The sequence below is a fragment of the Mirounga leonina genome, unplaced genomic scaffold (assembly GCF_011800145.1).
Source record: "Mirounga leonina isolate KUSES-001 unplaced genomic scaffold, KU_Mleo_1.0 Mir_114, whole genome shotgun sequence".
In the NCBI taxonomy this organism is placed as follows: domain Eukaryota; kingdom Metazoa; phylum Chordata; class Mammalia; order Carnivora; family Phocidae; genus Mirounga; species Mirounga leonina.
In genome coordinates, this window is record NW_023270265.1 from 31,686,362 (window position 1) to 31,699,273 (window position 12,912).

Below are 12,912 nucleotides of genomic sequence, written 5' to 3' on the forward strand. Positions count from 1 at the left end.
GCACCCTCAACCATCAAAACTTCTGTCTGATTCATTTCTGACTGCAGCTTTGCTACTCTTTGCCTGCCTGAGCTACACAAGGGCAGGGATCACCAGGATCTTTGGGACATCCCCAGGATCACCAGGACCCTGTTATCAACTGTGACTGGACTGGGAACATGGCCAAGCAGGAGGCTGCTCTCTCTGAATGGTTTTCAAAACTGCTTTCTCCTATATTTTAGAGTGGGCTTTGCCTAATTCATAATCCTCCAAGGGCTTCTGCTGAACACATTTTTGTTTCCTTCTTTCTCTGGACCTTCTTTAATCATTGCTCTGGGCAAATGGGGATTGTTCATGCTCTGAGCCGATCTGCTTTAGTTAGACATCTACCTCCTCCCATTTAAGTTTACTAATTTTTCCTTTGCCAATATGGATACTCAGAGATCAGAGAGCATACCTGGGAGATGTCTGGGATCATCCCACATAATCAAAATCTTATCCTAATGTAAGACAAGACCTCCATATATTCTCAGACTTTTTAACACTCTTAAATATTAAATCCATTAACCTGCTTCTTCTTCTGGTTAAAATCAGTTTTATTTTACAAATATTTTTACTGTATTGTGAGAGAACAAATACTGGGTAATAGCAACCATTACAGAAGGAAATTGCCCTGCCACATAGTAACACATTCGAAACATTTCTCACAAGAATATTCTGGAATCTGCACACGAGATTTTTGTTAAGGTGTGAGAATACCACTATTCATCTGTATGCTTTCTTTTCCAGTGTACATGGCCAGGTTTGAATCATTTTGCATACATCAACTCTTTCACACGCTCTGCATGTTTCCAGGTGGAAAAAGGCAAAGCTATTTGGAAGAGGCAGGTTCTACAGGAGGGGACAAAGGATACATGGAGCCGAAACCTGCAGGGCAGGATGCAGCTGGGTCAGTGTGTAGGGAAGTTGGCATGCTGACATGTGTGGGTGGTGGGGGGCAAGGCCAGCAGAGACCAGGCCAGTATTTAGGGAACACTGAAGTTAATGTCTAGAATCCAGTAACATGTTTGGGAAGAAAAAGTAGGAGTTGAAAGACAACTTGGAGACTGGAAGGAAGAGGTACAAAGACATCAACAGATCATGACCACACATGGGTAGCAAACAAATGGGGAGGCCAGACAATGGGGACCTGGGATTCTCTCTTCTACGTAAGCTGGGGGACAGGAGTAAGAAAGCTACAAGGGAAAGCCTTGGCGACGAGAAGAGGTGAACAGGAAACAGAGATCCACTTCTGACATGCTTGCCCCCACTCCCTGCCTTCCCTAGTCTGCCCGTATGTGGAACTCCACCTCGCTCCTTCGTCCCTGTGGCTGCACAGAATGCAAGAACGCAAGCAGTCCTGTGGCCATGGCTGGCCACCGGAGCTACCAGAGATAACTTAGAAAAGAAACTGGGACAGAGAAACAGCTCAGGGTTTCACACTCCTGTGCATGTCTTTGTGTCTTATGAAAGGCGCTGGGGCGGCTAATGCCCCCCATCAGCCTCTAGGGCTAAAATAGCTGTTAAGTCGAGAGCCAAGAATATTTCCAAAAACACATGCAGATTTCCTTGGCCTCTACATGTTATGAATTTTCTACAAACACGACGGATCAGAAAAGAGAGAGAGGAGAGGAAAGGGGGAGGGGAGTGTTTTTCCATTAAAATACAGCACCACCACACTGCCCCTCCAAGCACGTTCAAGGTATTGTCCACATGCACAGGCTTAAAGCTAAAAACCCTTGTCGTCTGTGTCTGAAGAATTAAAAAGTCCCGATGCAGTGAGTGTTTGTTTGTCTGTCTGTCTGTTTGGATTTTGATCGTTTTTTATTTTATTTGTTTGTTTGTTTTTGTTTTTACTGGCGTCCTCCATTCAAACATTTACATAGGTAGGGATCTCTTTTGTGCTTTGATTCTCAGCAACTATGGAAATACTTCCTGGCAAAATAGGAAACAGAACAACAAAGGAAAGAGAAAACAAAAACAAAAACAAAAACATCAAGTTAGTGGTCATGAGGATGGTGCACTTGACAAGAGCGAAATTCTTTCCTGATCAGCAGGTCGCCTGTAGCCTTTGGGGGTTTTCCTCAAATTGCAAATTGTGCCCCAGCAGATCCCCGCTTTGGCGTTGAAGGTGGAGTGGCGCGTCTTGCTCTTTGCAATCGGAGAGATGAGTCACCAGGTTGAGTAGAAGGGGAGGGAGGGGAGGGTAAAGCTACTCTCCTAAGAGAAAACGTGTAACACTTACTCATTTAATGACACTGACAACGGAAAGGTGTCAGAGACTGTGCAATGTGCTGCCGGATGCTCTTGGTGAAGGAGGGATTGCTACTTTAATAAAGTCAACAGCGCTGCGCTTCATACCCCGTGGAAATGGGATTGAAAATCAAATGACCCACAAAAATTCACTTAGAAGCTTCAGAAGTAAATAGGGTGAACGCTTCTCTGGACTTGAAGACGGAAAAGCCTTTTTCTTTTGAACCTAAAGCAATTATACATTTATCACCCTGTCTCCCCAAATAAAAGCCAGCACACTGTGAACACTGGACCCCAGATGTGGCTCCAGCTGGTATTATCACGTCCAAGACAAGCCAGGCCCTGCACTGAAATCTCACCCATTACCATCACAGAACTCTTCCACATCCGCTTAAAGAGAGGCTTGTGTTTCCATTTAGGTGCTCCTTTCCCTTTCTAAGTAACAGATTAAAAATCTTAGGTAGCGGCCTTCTAGAAGGTTTGGTATTCTGACATTAGAGTGAGGCACGGATGGTTATCTAGTAATGCCTCCGTCTTGGTCAGCAATGCAGGATTTGAGGTGGCAACATTACAGCTTCAAGTCCCGACACCAACAGACAGGAGGAAACAAGGCCAGCCATGGATCACAATGGGAGCTCCACGGGTTTGTCTAACTCCCTGGAAATTCTCCTCCGCCATAGAGAGTAGGACTTAGCAATTACGCCTGAGACTCTAGACCTAGTGGCTGGATCCCCAGCTTACTTCGCAGGCAGGGAGAGAGAGCGCTCTACTGATACATGGTAAGGTCCACTGTAAGACCTCTGCTAGGGGGCAGGTAAAGAGGAGGAAGAAATCTGCCCATCAGCTCTGTAACAGGCTAACCCTCCAGGGGTCTCTCTCAGGAAACCTCACTCCTGGGATGTTCTGCAAACTTTCTGCCTCTTGCCCTCAAAATTCTCAGGTTCCATGTTTCCTGGGGGGTTGGGGGTGGGGGGCAGTTTTAAGATTCCTGCTAATTAAGGGCACCTGGGTGGCTCAGTTGGTTAAGCGACTGCCTTCGGCTCAGGTCATGATCCTGGAGTCCCGGGATCGAGTCCCGCATCGGGCTCCCTGCTCAGCAGGGAGTTTGCTTCTCCCTCTGACCCCCCTCCCTCTCATGCTCTCTGTCTCTCATTCTCTCTGTCTCAAATAAATAAATAAAATCTTTAAAAAAAAAAAAAAGATTCCTAATTAAAAAAAAATCCCAGGGTAATCAGCTTGGCCCTCCTCTATTCTGTCTCATGAGGTCACTTCTCTATAAGCATTCTGGAGCAATTTGCCCTCCAAGGAGTTGTCTCGAGTCCAGGCGGCTCTGTCCTACCCTGTCATTCCCTACCCTGCCCGGCCCTCCACATCACCAGATCCAGCCTCTGAGGCCTCCTCCTTGCACACTGTTAAGAGACAACACTCTGCTCTCTTGCCCATGAACATTCTGAAGCCCCGTATTTTAGAGCAAGGGATTTTGCAAAAGGAGGAATAAAGTCACGAGAGAGAAAAAAACACTACATAGGAGCAAGAAGGCTTTTTCCCCCCACTCATTCCAATGGAAGAAAGCAGGGAAAGAGACATCTTAGCTGTTTCTCTCAGCAATGTTAGAGCAGGAGAAAGTGGTTACCTCAAGCCAGAAAGGGGTTAGACAGAGTCAGCCGTCGACTACCAGGCTGAGCAGCTAATGGCTACTGGGAATCATTTACCTATGAGCTGGCATTCCACCTTCTCATCTATCAGTTGGCCAGGCCGCCTTAGTTCAGTCTGAGGGATATGGGCCCTGCTTTCAGTGTGACTGACCCGACTGACCATCTCTCGTTCTTTCTCATTCTGCATCTGGGCATAAACATTAATCCCCGGGATCTTCCTAAAACATTAACAGACAGCATCATTGCTATGCATGGGAGACACACATCACGGCAACACGTGCTTCCACACCTGTCAGGGAGAAGGAAGGGGGAGGGGAGATGTGGACGGAGGGCCACATACCTTTTAAACTTGTAGATGACGAACACGGCCAGCCCTACAAACAGCACCGAGAGCAGCATCAGCATGGCGGATCCACTGTGGGTTGGAGTGAGGTCCACCAGCGGGGCTAGGGAAGAACACAAGGCACGGTCATGGGCAGAGACGCGGGCATGCCTGACTCCGTAAGATGCTGACGCTCTTCATTCACACAGAGGCACGGTGAGTCCCAGGAAACCACGGGGGGCCTACGCACAGATGCATGTCACATGGCTGGCGTGGGTGGGGGGCATCTGAGCCTGCCCCCGCCCCCAGACCATTCCAGCTGGCCTATTCGGGAAGTGCGGTGGGGCCCTGGAGCCAGACTGCTCGGATTCCAGGCCTGCGCTAGCACGCACGGGCCCTGTGATCCTAGGCAAGTGATTTCACCTTAATGGGCTTACGTGGTGAGAGAATAATAGTGCATATCTCATGGGGTCTGTGTGAGGACCAGGTGAGTCCACGTACATAAAGCACTGATAACAGAGGGGGGCACACAGGAAGTCTTCCTTAAGTATCAGCCTGTCTTACTATTGTTGCTGCTATTCTATTTGATCAATATTTATCAGACCGTAATTATTAATTTTTCCTATACTTTGAGTGCAAGCTTTTCTCACACTAAGCAACGCACATCACCAGAAAAAGCAACAGGAATATTCTTACGAATGATCTGCTATCTCTCACTCCTGTCCCTGCAAGGGTCATGTGAGACAAAGGGCTGTAGGGTCATGGAGCACGCTTATCTTTTCGGCACACAGGAAGCTGACGGCTAAGTGACTACTTTACAAGAGCAGCCGCTGTGGTGCAAGCAGAGGGGTGTGCGACCCGATGTTGTCTCGACGACTTCCCAAAGCCCTGACAGCAGGTCGTGCCAAGAGGCACCAGGATGCACGGAGTTCTCCTCTTTGCATCCATAACAGATTCTCCTCCCTGAGTTTACCCTTAGACCGCAGCTCTTGGGAGCATCTCTCGGCACCTCCAGATCCTCTGCAATCTTAGGATCAACTCTGTCGTGCTTTAAGGACTTTGTTTGCAATTAACTTTCACCCTCTAAAAAAACTGATGTTTTGCAAAAATAGCATCGCTCAAGCATAAAAGACACGCCACATGTACACCTTGGAAGGCCCGGGTGCTGTACTTTGCCTTCCATCATTTAAGTGAAGTCTGATACTCAGAAATATAGGTGACTTTCAAGCACCATTTTCTGTGGCTTTCTCTGTTGAGAGCCCAGAAGGCAACGTTCTGGTCACCTGGGTGCAAAAGTTCAAGAAGAGACCCCGGGATACTGAAGGACTCCAGCAAGACTCGAGGCTCCTTCCGCTCTGTCTGCTTACTGTCAGGTTATGTTCCAGCCACTCGACGCAACTGGAGAGCATGTTCCAGATACCAAATAGTTTTGCTGGGAAACAGGTCAAACCTTGTTTCTCAGAAAACAGGTTTAGTTGTTTTAGTAGAATCAGCTTTTAGGAAGCAGGGAAATCAAGCAACCCCTGTGATTCTCTCTCCTACGTCAAGCAGTGCTTATGCCTTGCAGGGCCCATGGGTGAGTCTGTGTGTGAGGAGTCCGTAAGGAGACACCCAAGGCTCCCGTGCTTCCGGGTCAAAATAAGAAAAATAAAAGTGTCTTTCATTTACTTAGGCAAACACAGTGCCATTAGCAAAGGAGTCCAGAAAACCTTCAGAACTCACACTGCAATTGGTAGGATGTCACCGGGGAAGGGGACACCTTCCATTTTTCATAGACATTATCGCAACTGATTTCCACAAATGGAAGGCAGGGCTGTGACCTCCGCTGAAGAGATAAAAACAGTGAGGCTCTCACTGGTTAATGTCCTTCCAAAGGACTCAAAACTAGGAAGTGGAAGAACAAAGATTTGAACCTGAGTCCTACCAAAAACACACACACGGAGCTAATTTCAATGGAAGATACTGGAAATTTAAAAACGTATTTCTGAGAGTGGGGATTAGGGCTAAAACTACAGTGCCAAAAGCAAATTAAATATTATCAAGTCTTAAAAGGACCAGTTAGAATCATAAAGCATGCTCTCTTACACTTGGGCGACACGTGTGTGTACATACATATGCATATGTGTGTACCGTACATGTGCGTAAAGAAATGTACCCAGCACCCGGCTTCAACAAACATCAACCCGCAGACAATATTGTTTTATTTTTGGGGCGCCTGGGTGGCTCAGTTGGTTAAGCGACTGACTTCGGCTCAGGTCATGATCCTGGAGTCCTGGGATCGAGTCCCCCATCGGGCTCCCTGCTCAGCGGGGAGTCTGCTTCTCTCTCTGACCCTCCTCCCTCTCATGCTCTCTGTCTCTCATTCTCTCTCTCGCAAATAAATAAAATCTTAAAAAAAAATTGTTTTATTTTTTCCCCCACCAGTCCTCACAACCCCAACCGTTGGATTATTCTGAAGCAAATCTTAGCCATCGTGTAATTCCATCTGTAACTCTAAAAGATAAGGTCCTTCTCTCTCTTGACATTATCACAATACTGTTATCACACTCAAGGAAATAAAAATGGGAAGCTAATTTATAGGTAATCTTCTAATGCAAACCCTTAGTTTGGCAGGGAACAAAGGCAGATTCGGGGACGGGCCCCTCTGGTTAGGATGGTTAGAGGCAGCTTAGCTTTATTAGCTAAACTTGTAATTCCTAGTGGCCTGCTTTGTTAGAATAAGCAGAGAGCAGTGCTATGGAGTAACCAAGAGGGATACTAAGCCTGCTTGAAAGGGTTGGCATTTGAAATAAATGGAAAACTAAAGAGAGGAAATTGCTTTGGCCAGGCTCTTGCTAAAAGAGAAAGCAAACACACACACACACACACGCACACACACATTTCTCTTCTCTTCCCTTCCTCATCCTCTTTCTCCACATCACAAGTTTCTATCATTCAATTCTAAATCATTCCTACTTAAAACATCATTCGTACACAAGGGCATTAGCACTGGTAAGTAATTAGCATAGTATTTTGGGAAAAGGAGCTTCTGTGTTCTGAGACCTAAAGCGGGGCTCTCCGCTCCCCCATCTCTGCACCTCTTAGTCTCAGAGGCGGGCCAGCGGGCCAAGCAGGCGGAGATTGGACGCCACTGCCCCGTGTGTTCCGCTGCTGAGCTGCTCGCTGACCTGCCCTGAGTGTAAGCGGGCCTGTTACCGCTGCTCACAGCGGCTGCTGCCTTACCTTCGTGTGCCTGACGCTTATGTGCGTTTGAGTGTATTCTGCTGAGGATGGAAACTTGTGATAAATGGGCTTTAGCTGGTTGTGTGGAATTAGCATAAATTAATCCCTCTCCAGCTGCAGCCTAAACGAGGTAGAAGTGTGAAGGAAAATGCTGAGCAGTTTATTTGTCCTTATCCACACAGAGTAAAGCATGGATAGGACCCTACTGTAGGTGACTCCACCTTTCTTTCTTCTCCTTTTTTTTTTTTAAGAGAGGGAGTGGGGGAGGGGTGGAGAGAGAGAATCTTAAGCAGGCTCCATGCCCAGCGCAGAGCCCGATGTGGGGATCGATCCTTACGACCCTGAGAGCATGACCTGAGCCGAAATCAAGAGTCGGACACTTAACCGACTGAATGACTCAGGTGCCACTAACTTCACATTTCTAAGTGTGGGTGCGGGCACACACTGTTTCTGAAATCCTGGGAGGACTCAGAAATGCACTGAATTATCATGTTCTATTCATGAGGACCCAGGTTGATTATAACAACAGCAGTGCTTACAGTAAGGACAACAGTCTTCCTGTGAAATTCAAGTGACTGGAATATATAAATAAATGCTCACAGCCTGTGCACACGAGAGCAATCTCAGAACTCCATGACTGGTGTCAAGAAATTGATACGGTCCCTTTTGAGAATCAGATTCTGAGTCTGCCACTTGTGGGACTTAAGTGACTTAAACTGAACCTCAGGTTCCTCATCTGCATAATGGAGGTAACACTAAGTGCTTGTTCTGGAAAGTTGTGAGAATAAAACAAGATGGGATCTTTATAGCACTTGGCATAGTGTCCAGCACATAGGACATGCTCAGTATTTTTAACACTGTCATATCATTGCTATCATATTCTACAGAAAACAAGCCCCAAAAGATAACAAAAGGGTTCCATGGTTAGATAATTTGGGGAAATGGTATATACAGTATTCCCCATCTTGGAGATTTGCAATGCTCATCAGTAACTGAGTGTTCACAGCAGTCCTTGGGCACCTGGGTGGCTCAGTCGGCTGGGTGTCTGACTCTTAGTTTCAGCTCAGGTCATGATCTCAGGGTTGTGGGATCAAGCCTTGCCTCGGGCTCTGCACTGGGTGTTGAGCCTGCTTGGGAGTCTCTCTCTCCCTTTTCCACTGCTCTTCCCCTGCCTCTAAAATAAATAAATACATCTTAAAAAAAAAAAAAAGTTCACAGCAGTCCTGTAGGAAAGAAATTCATTTAACTCTACCATAGTGTTTGCCATATATGGCCACAGCCCCTTTCCAGACCAAGGTCCCACACAACATGCTTGAGGAAAAGCTTTACCCTGGGTACCACTTTCCCCTTTGCTGCAGCCTTGCCCCTTTGTTTGGTTTATTTCCAAGTTGTAAAGTCAACAATAAGGTGGCATCGGCTGGTGAAACCGTGCTCTTTGTATTCACTCTCATTCGGGCAAAGGGACTTTCTTGGAGAATTTCTACCTGCACTAGTACTCTGAAACCCTGAACTACATTTCTAATTCATTTCTACATTTCTAATCCAGAAGTTAGTGAGGTCAAGGAACTTACAAAAGCAAGTTTGCCAAATCTTGAATTTCTTTTTGACTACAGCCTCCAAAGCACAACTATACTGGGCTTCAGTTACATGCCTGGAATATCACAAAATCCATGTGGTCTGAAATCTCTTTCCAGAAATTAAAGTGATATGGGAATGGCACAAACAGAATTTATTTAGAAAACAGAAAAAGTGGGGCGCCTGGGTGGCTGAGTCAGTTAAGTGTCTGCCTTCAGCTCAGGTCATGATCTCCGGGTCCTGGGATGGAGCCCCATATCGGGCTCCCTGCTCAGTGGGGAGTCTGCTTCTCTCTCCCTCTGGCCCTCTCCCCGCCTCTCTCTCTGTCTCAAATAAATAAATAGATAGATAAATAACATCTTAAACAAAAAAAGAAAAGAAAACAGAAAGAGCAAAAGGTTTTCATTTACAGTAAAAAGCACTCTTTCTTGGCCAACAGGCCTTTCTGTCAGTTCATATCCAAACCCAATCATGACAGTCTTAAGGCCTGCCATACCCTGTTGGGATAAAGCCATGATCCAGCAGGCCTAAGAGCCAGACAGTATGAGAACTCCAAGGAAGCTCTAATGACGAGTAAAGCAGTGCTGCTAGTTTTAAACTGAAGATGAGTCTTCAAGAACATCCAGTCATGGAGTTTAGGTCACTTGGCCAAGTAATGATAACTCTGGGTACCTCAAAGACCAAACTTATCACTGTAATTGACAGACAGGAAGAGAAAGATGCATTTTGGTTTTCTAGGGTTGAAAGTCAACAAGACATCCTGCTTACTTTGGAAAGTGTTTCTCAAAGTAGAAGTTTGCAGACTGCCTGAATCAGAATCACCTGGAGAATGTGTGAAAATGCAGTCTCTTAGGCTTGAGAAAAAAAAAACAAACTATGTCTCTAAGAATCAGTCCCAGAAATCTGGACATGTAACACACTACAAATGTCATTGTTCTGCATACCAGTTTGAGAGCACTGCATGTTAGATCCCACCTACTACCATTCCTAAAACATCCAGTCCTTATCTTTAGAGTGTGACTGACCTTTATATTCTCTGGGTCGCTAAAAATAAAACAAAACAAAAAACACACCCTTTGATTACTCATAGTAGCTTAATCTGGTTATGACTTCAGGAGACCCTGCTAGACTTCCTAAAAGCATTCAAGTCTCCCCTACGAGAGTGCTCAGCCTTGTGGAGATTGATTGTATTGCTGGATCAATTCTCTACCTCCATCTATGTCCCAAGCCGTCTACAATTTGAGTTTGAAGCTTTTCGTACCACCAAGTGAAATCTGTTTCCTCATCCCTTGAATCTGGGGTAGGGCGACAACATCATGTGGCCATGGAATGACATGAGAATGAGGGTGTGCCAGTTTTGAGCTTCAAGGCCTCTGCACTTTTGCTCTCTCTCGGAATCCTGTCATTGTCACGTATGAACACATTGAGAGTAGCCTGGTCAAGCATGACAGACCATGTGGAGGAGAACTTAATTATCCTAATCAAGGCTGTTCTAGAGCAGCCTAGAGCCAGCAGATGCCCAACACCTGGGGCAGCCCAGGTAAGACCAGTAGAACTCCCTACCCAAAGACCCATAGCTGATTGCAGACACACAATGAGCACAGATAGAACCAGGACCATCCAATTGATCCATAGACTCAACAGTAATAATAAATGCTCACCGTTAAGCCAGTGACTTTCTGGGTAGTCTTTGTTACACAGTAATAGCTTACTAATACCTTCTCTATTCAAAACTCTTCTCTTTCAACTGTTTAAATATCCAATTAGCAATTCTTATGTTTGGGCTCTACATTACTCACTTCTTGCTATGGACCTCTGCCTCCTCACTTCTTGCTATGGACCTCTGCCCCCACTGGCAGGGAGGCAGGATATAAGTAAGATAATCCTAACTATTCTCTTCTAAACCAGAACACTTTACTAATGAAAAGGAATGCAATTAAAGTTTATGCACACACTATAGATATAATCCAGAACAGTCCTCCGTCACTCTAGATATACGAAACTTAGTGTCTAAAAAGTAGCTTGACCTAGGTTCCTGTGTCTTCTTTGTCTTTTACATGTGTTCTCCTGCCTTCTGTTTCCTGCCAATTTCTCTGGACTATGTGCCTTGCCTTCCCCTTGGGGAGCTGTATCTGGTGCATCCTAACTACTTATTACTTCTACCTATGTCCAACGTGATGCATGTTTGTACCCTGTCTCTGAATGGTTCATCTGATCACTCCCCCTTGACCATTTTTCACCCAAGAGTTTCTAGAAACACCTCACGCTGGGCCAACTCAGGCCAGTTACCATGTAGATATTTAAGGCTTCTTTATGGGCCCAGAAAAATCTTAGAAAAAAACGATGAAGAAAGAATCTATTAGCAGCTAAAGAGCAACCTCAGTCCTGGCCCCTGGTATATTTATGAAAGTATCACATTATGTAACTGCATTGGGGAAAGGGGTATGTTTAGATATCTTGGCATCTGTTCTTACTTGCCATAACACCATAATGGCTTAGTAGTTGTCGGAAGCCAATGGATCCACATGATGTGAAACAGCCTAAATATTTGCAGAGGGAAAAAAAAAAAAAAAATATATATATATATATATATATATACACACACACACTTATCTGGGGCAAAAAAGAAGAAGAAAGGAAAAATACTACTAGGATGACTTTATTCACAAAGACTTATAAATGGTAACTGTGTAGATAACAAGGCAACCAGAGACTAAAGGGACAGATGAATCTATTGGCTGTGGAAGAATTTCACTAGTATTAATTTCATCCCTAAATGGAAAATGTTATTGCAACAATTTATTTCACTTTACAGTTCAGAGCCCCACAACTCCACAATGTGGCATCTGCATCCATAATGATATGGCTTAGATTATACTGTATTTTCTAAAGCTTCTCGGCTAATGCTAATTCTGTCTTCAAGTGGAAAGGATCTTTCTCAATGTGAAACTGTCAGGCAGAATTCATGATGTATCCTTCCCTGCTCCGCGGGGAGCCTGCTTCTCCCTCTGCCTCTGTCTCTCTCTCTGTCTCTCATGAATAAATAAATAAAATCTTTAAAAAAAAAAAAAAAAAAGAATTCATGATGTATCCTGACCTAGGCTGAAATTCTGGTTCTTCATCCCCTTCCACATTTACTCATAACATATCCAAGGGTAGCAACTGAAGCCCGGAAATATTAATTCTCTAATATCTCTGTGATAGTATCTCTTTATTACACCAAAAAAAAAAAAAAGAAAAGAAAAGAAAAGAAAAGAAAAAAAGAAAAAAAAGAAATTGAACCAGTTAGCAGCAACCATGGAGGGCCAAGATCACACAAGGTAACAGTTTTATTAAAAACCCACACATACCCTTGACAAAGGACAGCTTTCTTAAACCCAACAGCTTAAGTCAGGTGACTGCTAGACAAGACAGGAGGGGGTAGGAGGTTACTGTGTATTAATTTTTTTGTAATTCAACCTGAAATTTGAGGCTCTTCCTTTGAGAAATATTAACCTTTCACATTTTTGTATCATATGTATCCAAAACTCTGAAGAAGCCGAGGGTTGAAGAGCATCCTGATTCTCTAACGCATGCAAAACTACAGTGAGATGCAGATGTATCATTTTCTGCTCACACTAGCACATTAATAGCATCTAGATAATATAATTTGTTCAACTTTCATAAAACTCACGGCTATTCAATTACATCTGCCACTAAGATTCTAGTTCACACTTTAATCATTTTTCAACTGCCTCACGGCCACAGCTCTTGGCTGGCCTTTGCCATTTGTCTAGATTATGGATAGAGTAGATCTCAGATTCAGAGACATGTTCCATTTTTTTCCCCCTTCCTCCCACTGTCATCTACCCATTCTGCCAATTAGGT

The 12,912-nt window shown here is 44.8% G+C and overlaps 1 protein-coding gene across 1 annotated transcript in view; it reads right to left on the minus strand.

Moving 5' to 3' along the window:
• Positions 1-557: 557 nt before the first annotated feature.
• SORCS1 (sortilin related VPS10 domain containing receptor 1) overlaps positions 558-12,912 on the minus strand; it is a 321,747-nt gene continuing 309,392 nt past the window's right edge. Inside the window, exons 25-27 of the mRNA XM_035028687.1 lie at positions 4,267-4,372; positions 3,984-4,144; positions 558-2,238 (exon numbers count right to left, since the gene is read on the minus strand). Of these exons, the coding sequence (XP_034884578.1) occupies positions 2,231-2,238; positions 3,984-4,144; positions 4,267-4,372 (275 nt within the window). The 3' untranslated portion in view covers positions 558-2,230. The remainder of the gene's footprint in view (positions 2,239-3,983; positions 4,145-4,266; positions 4,373-12,912) is intronic.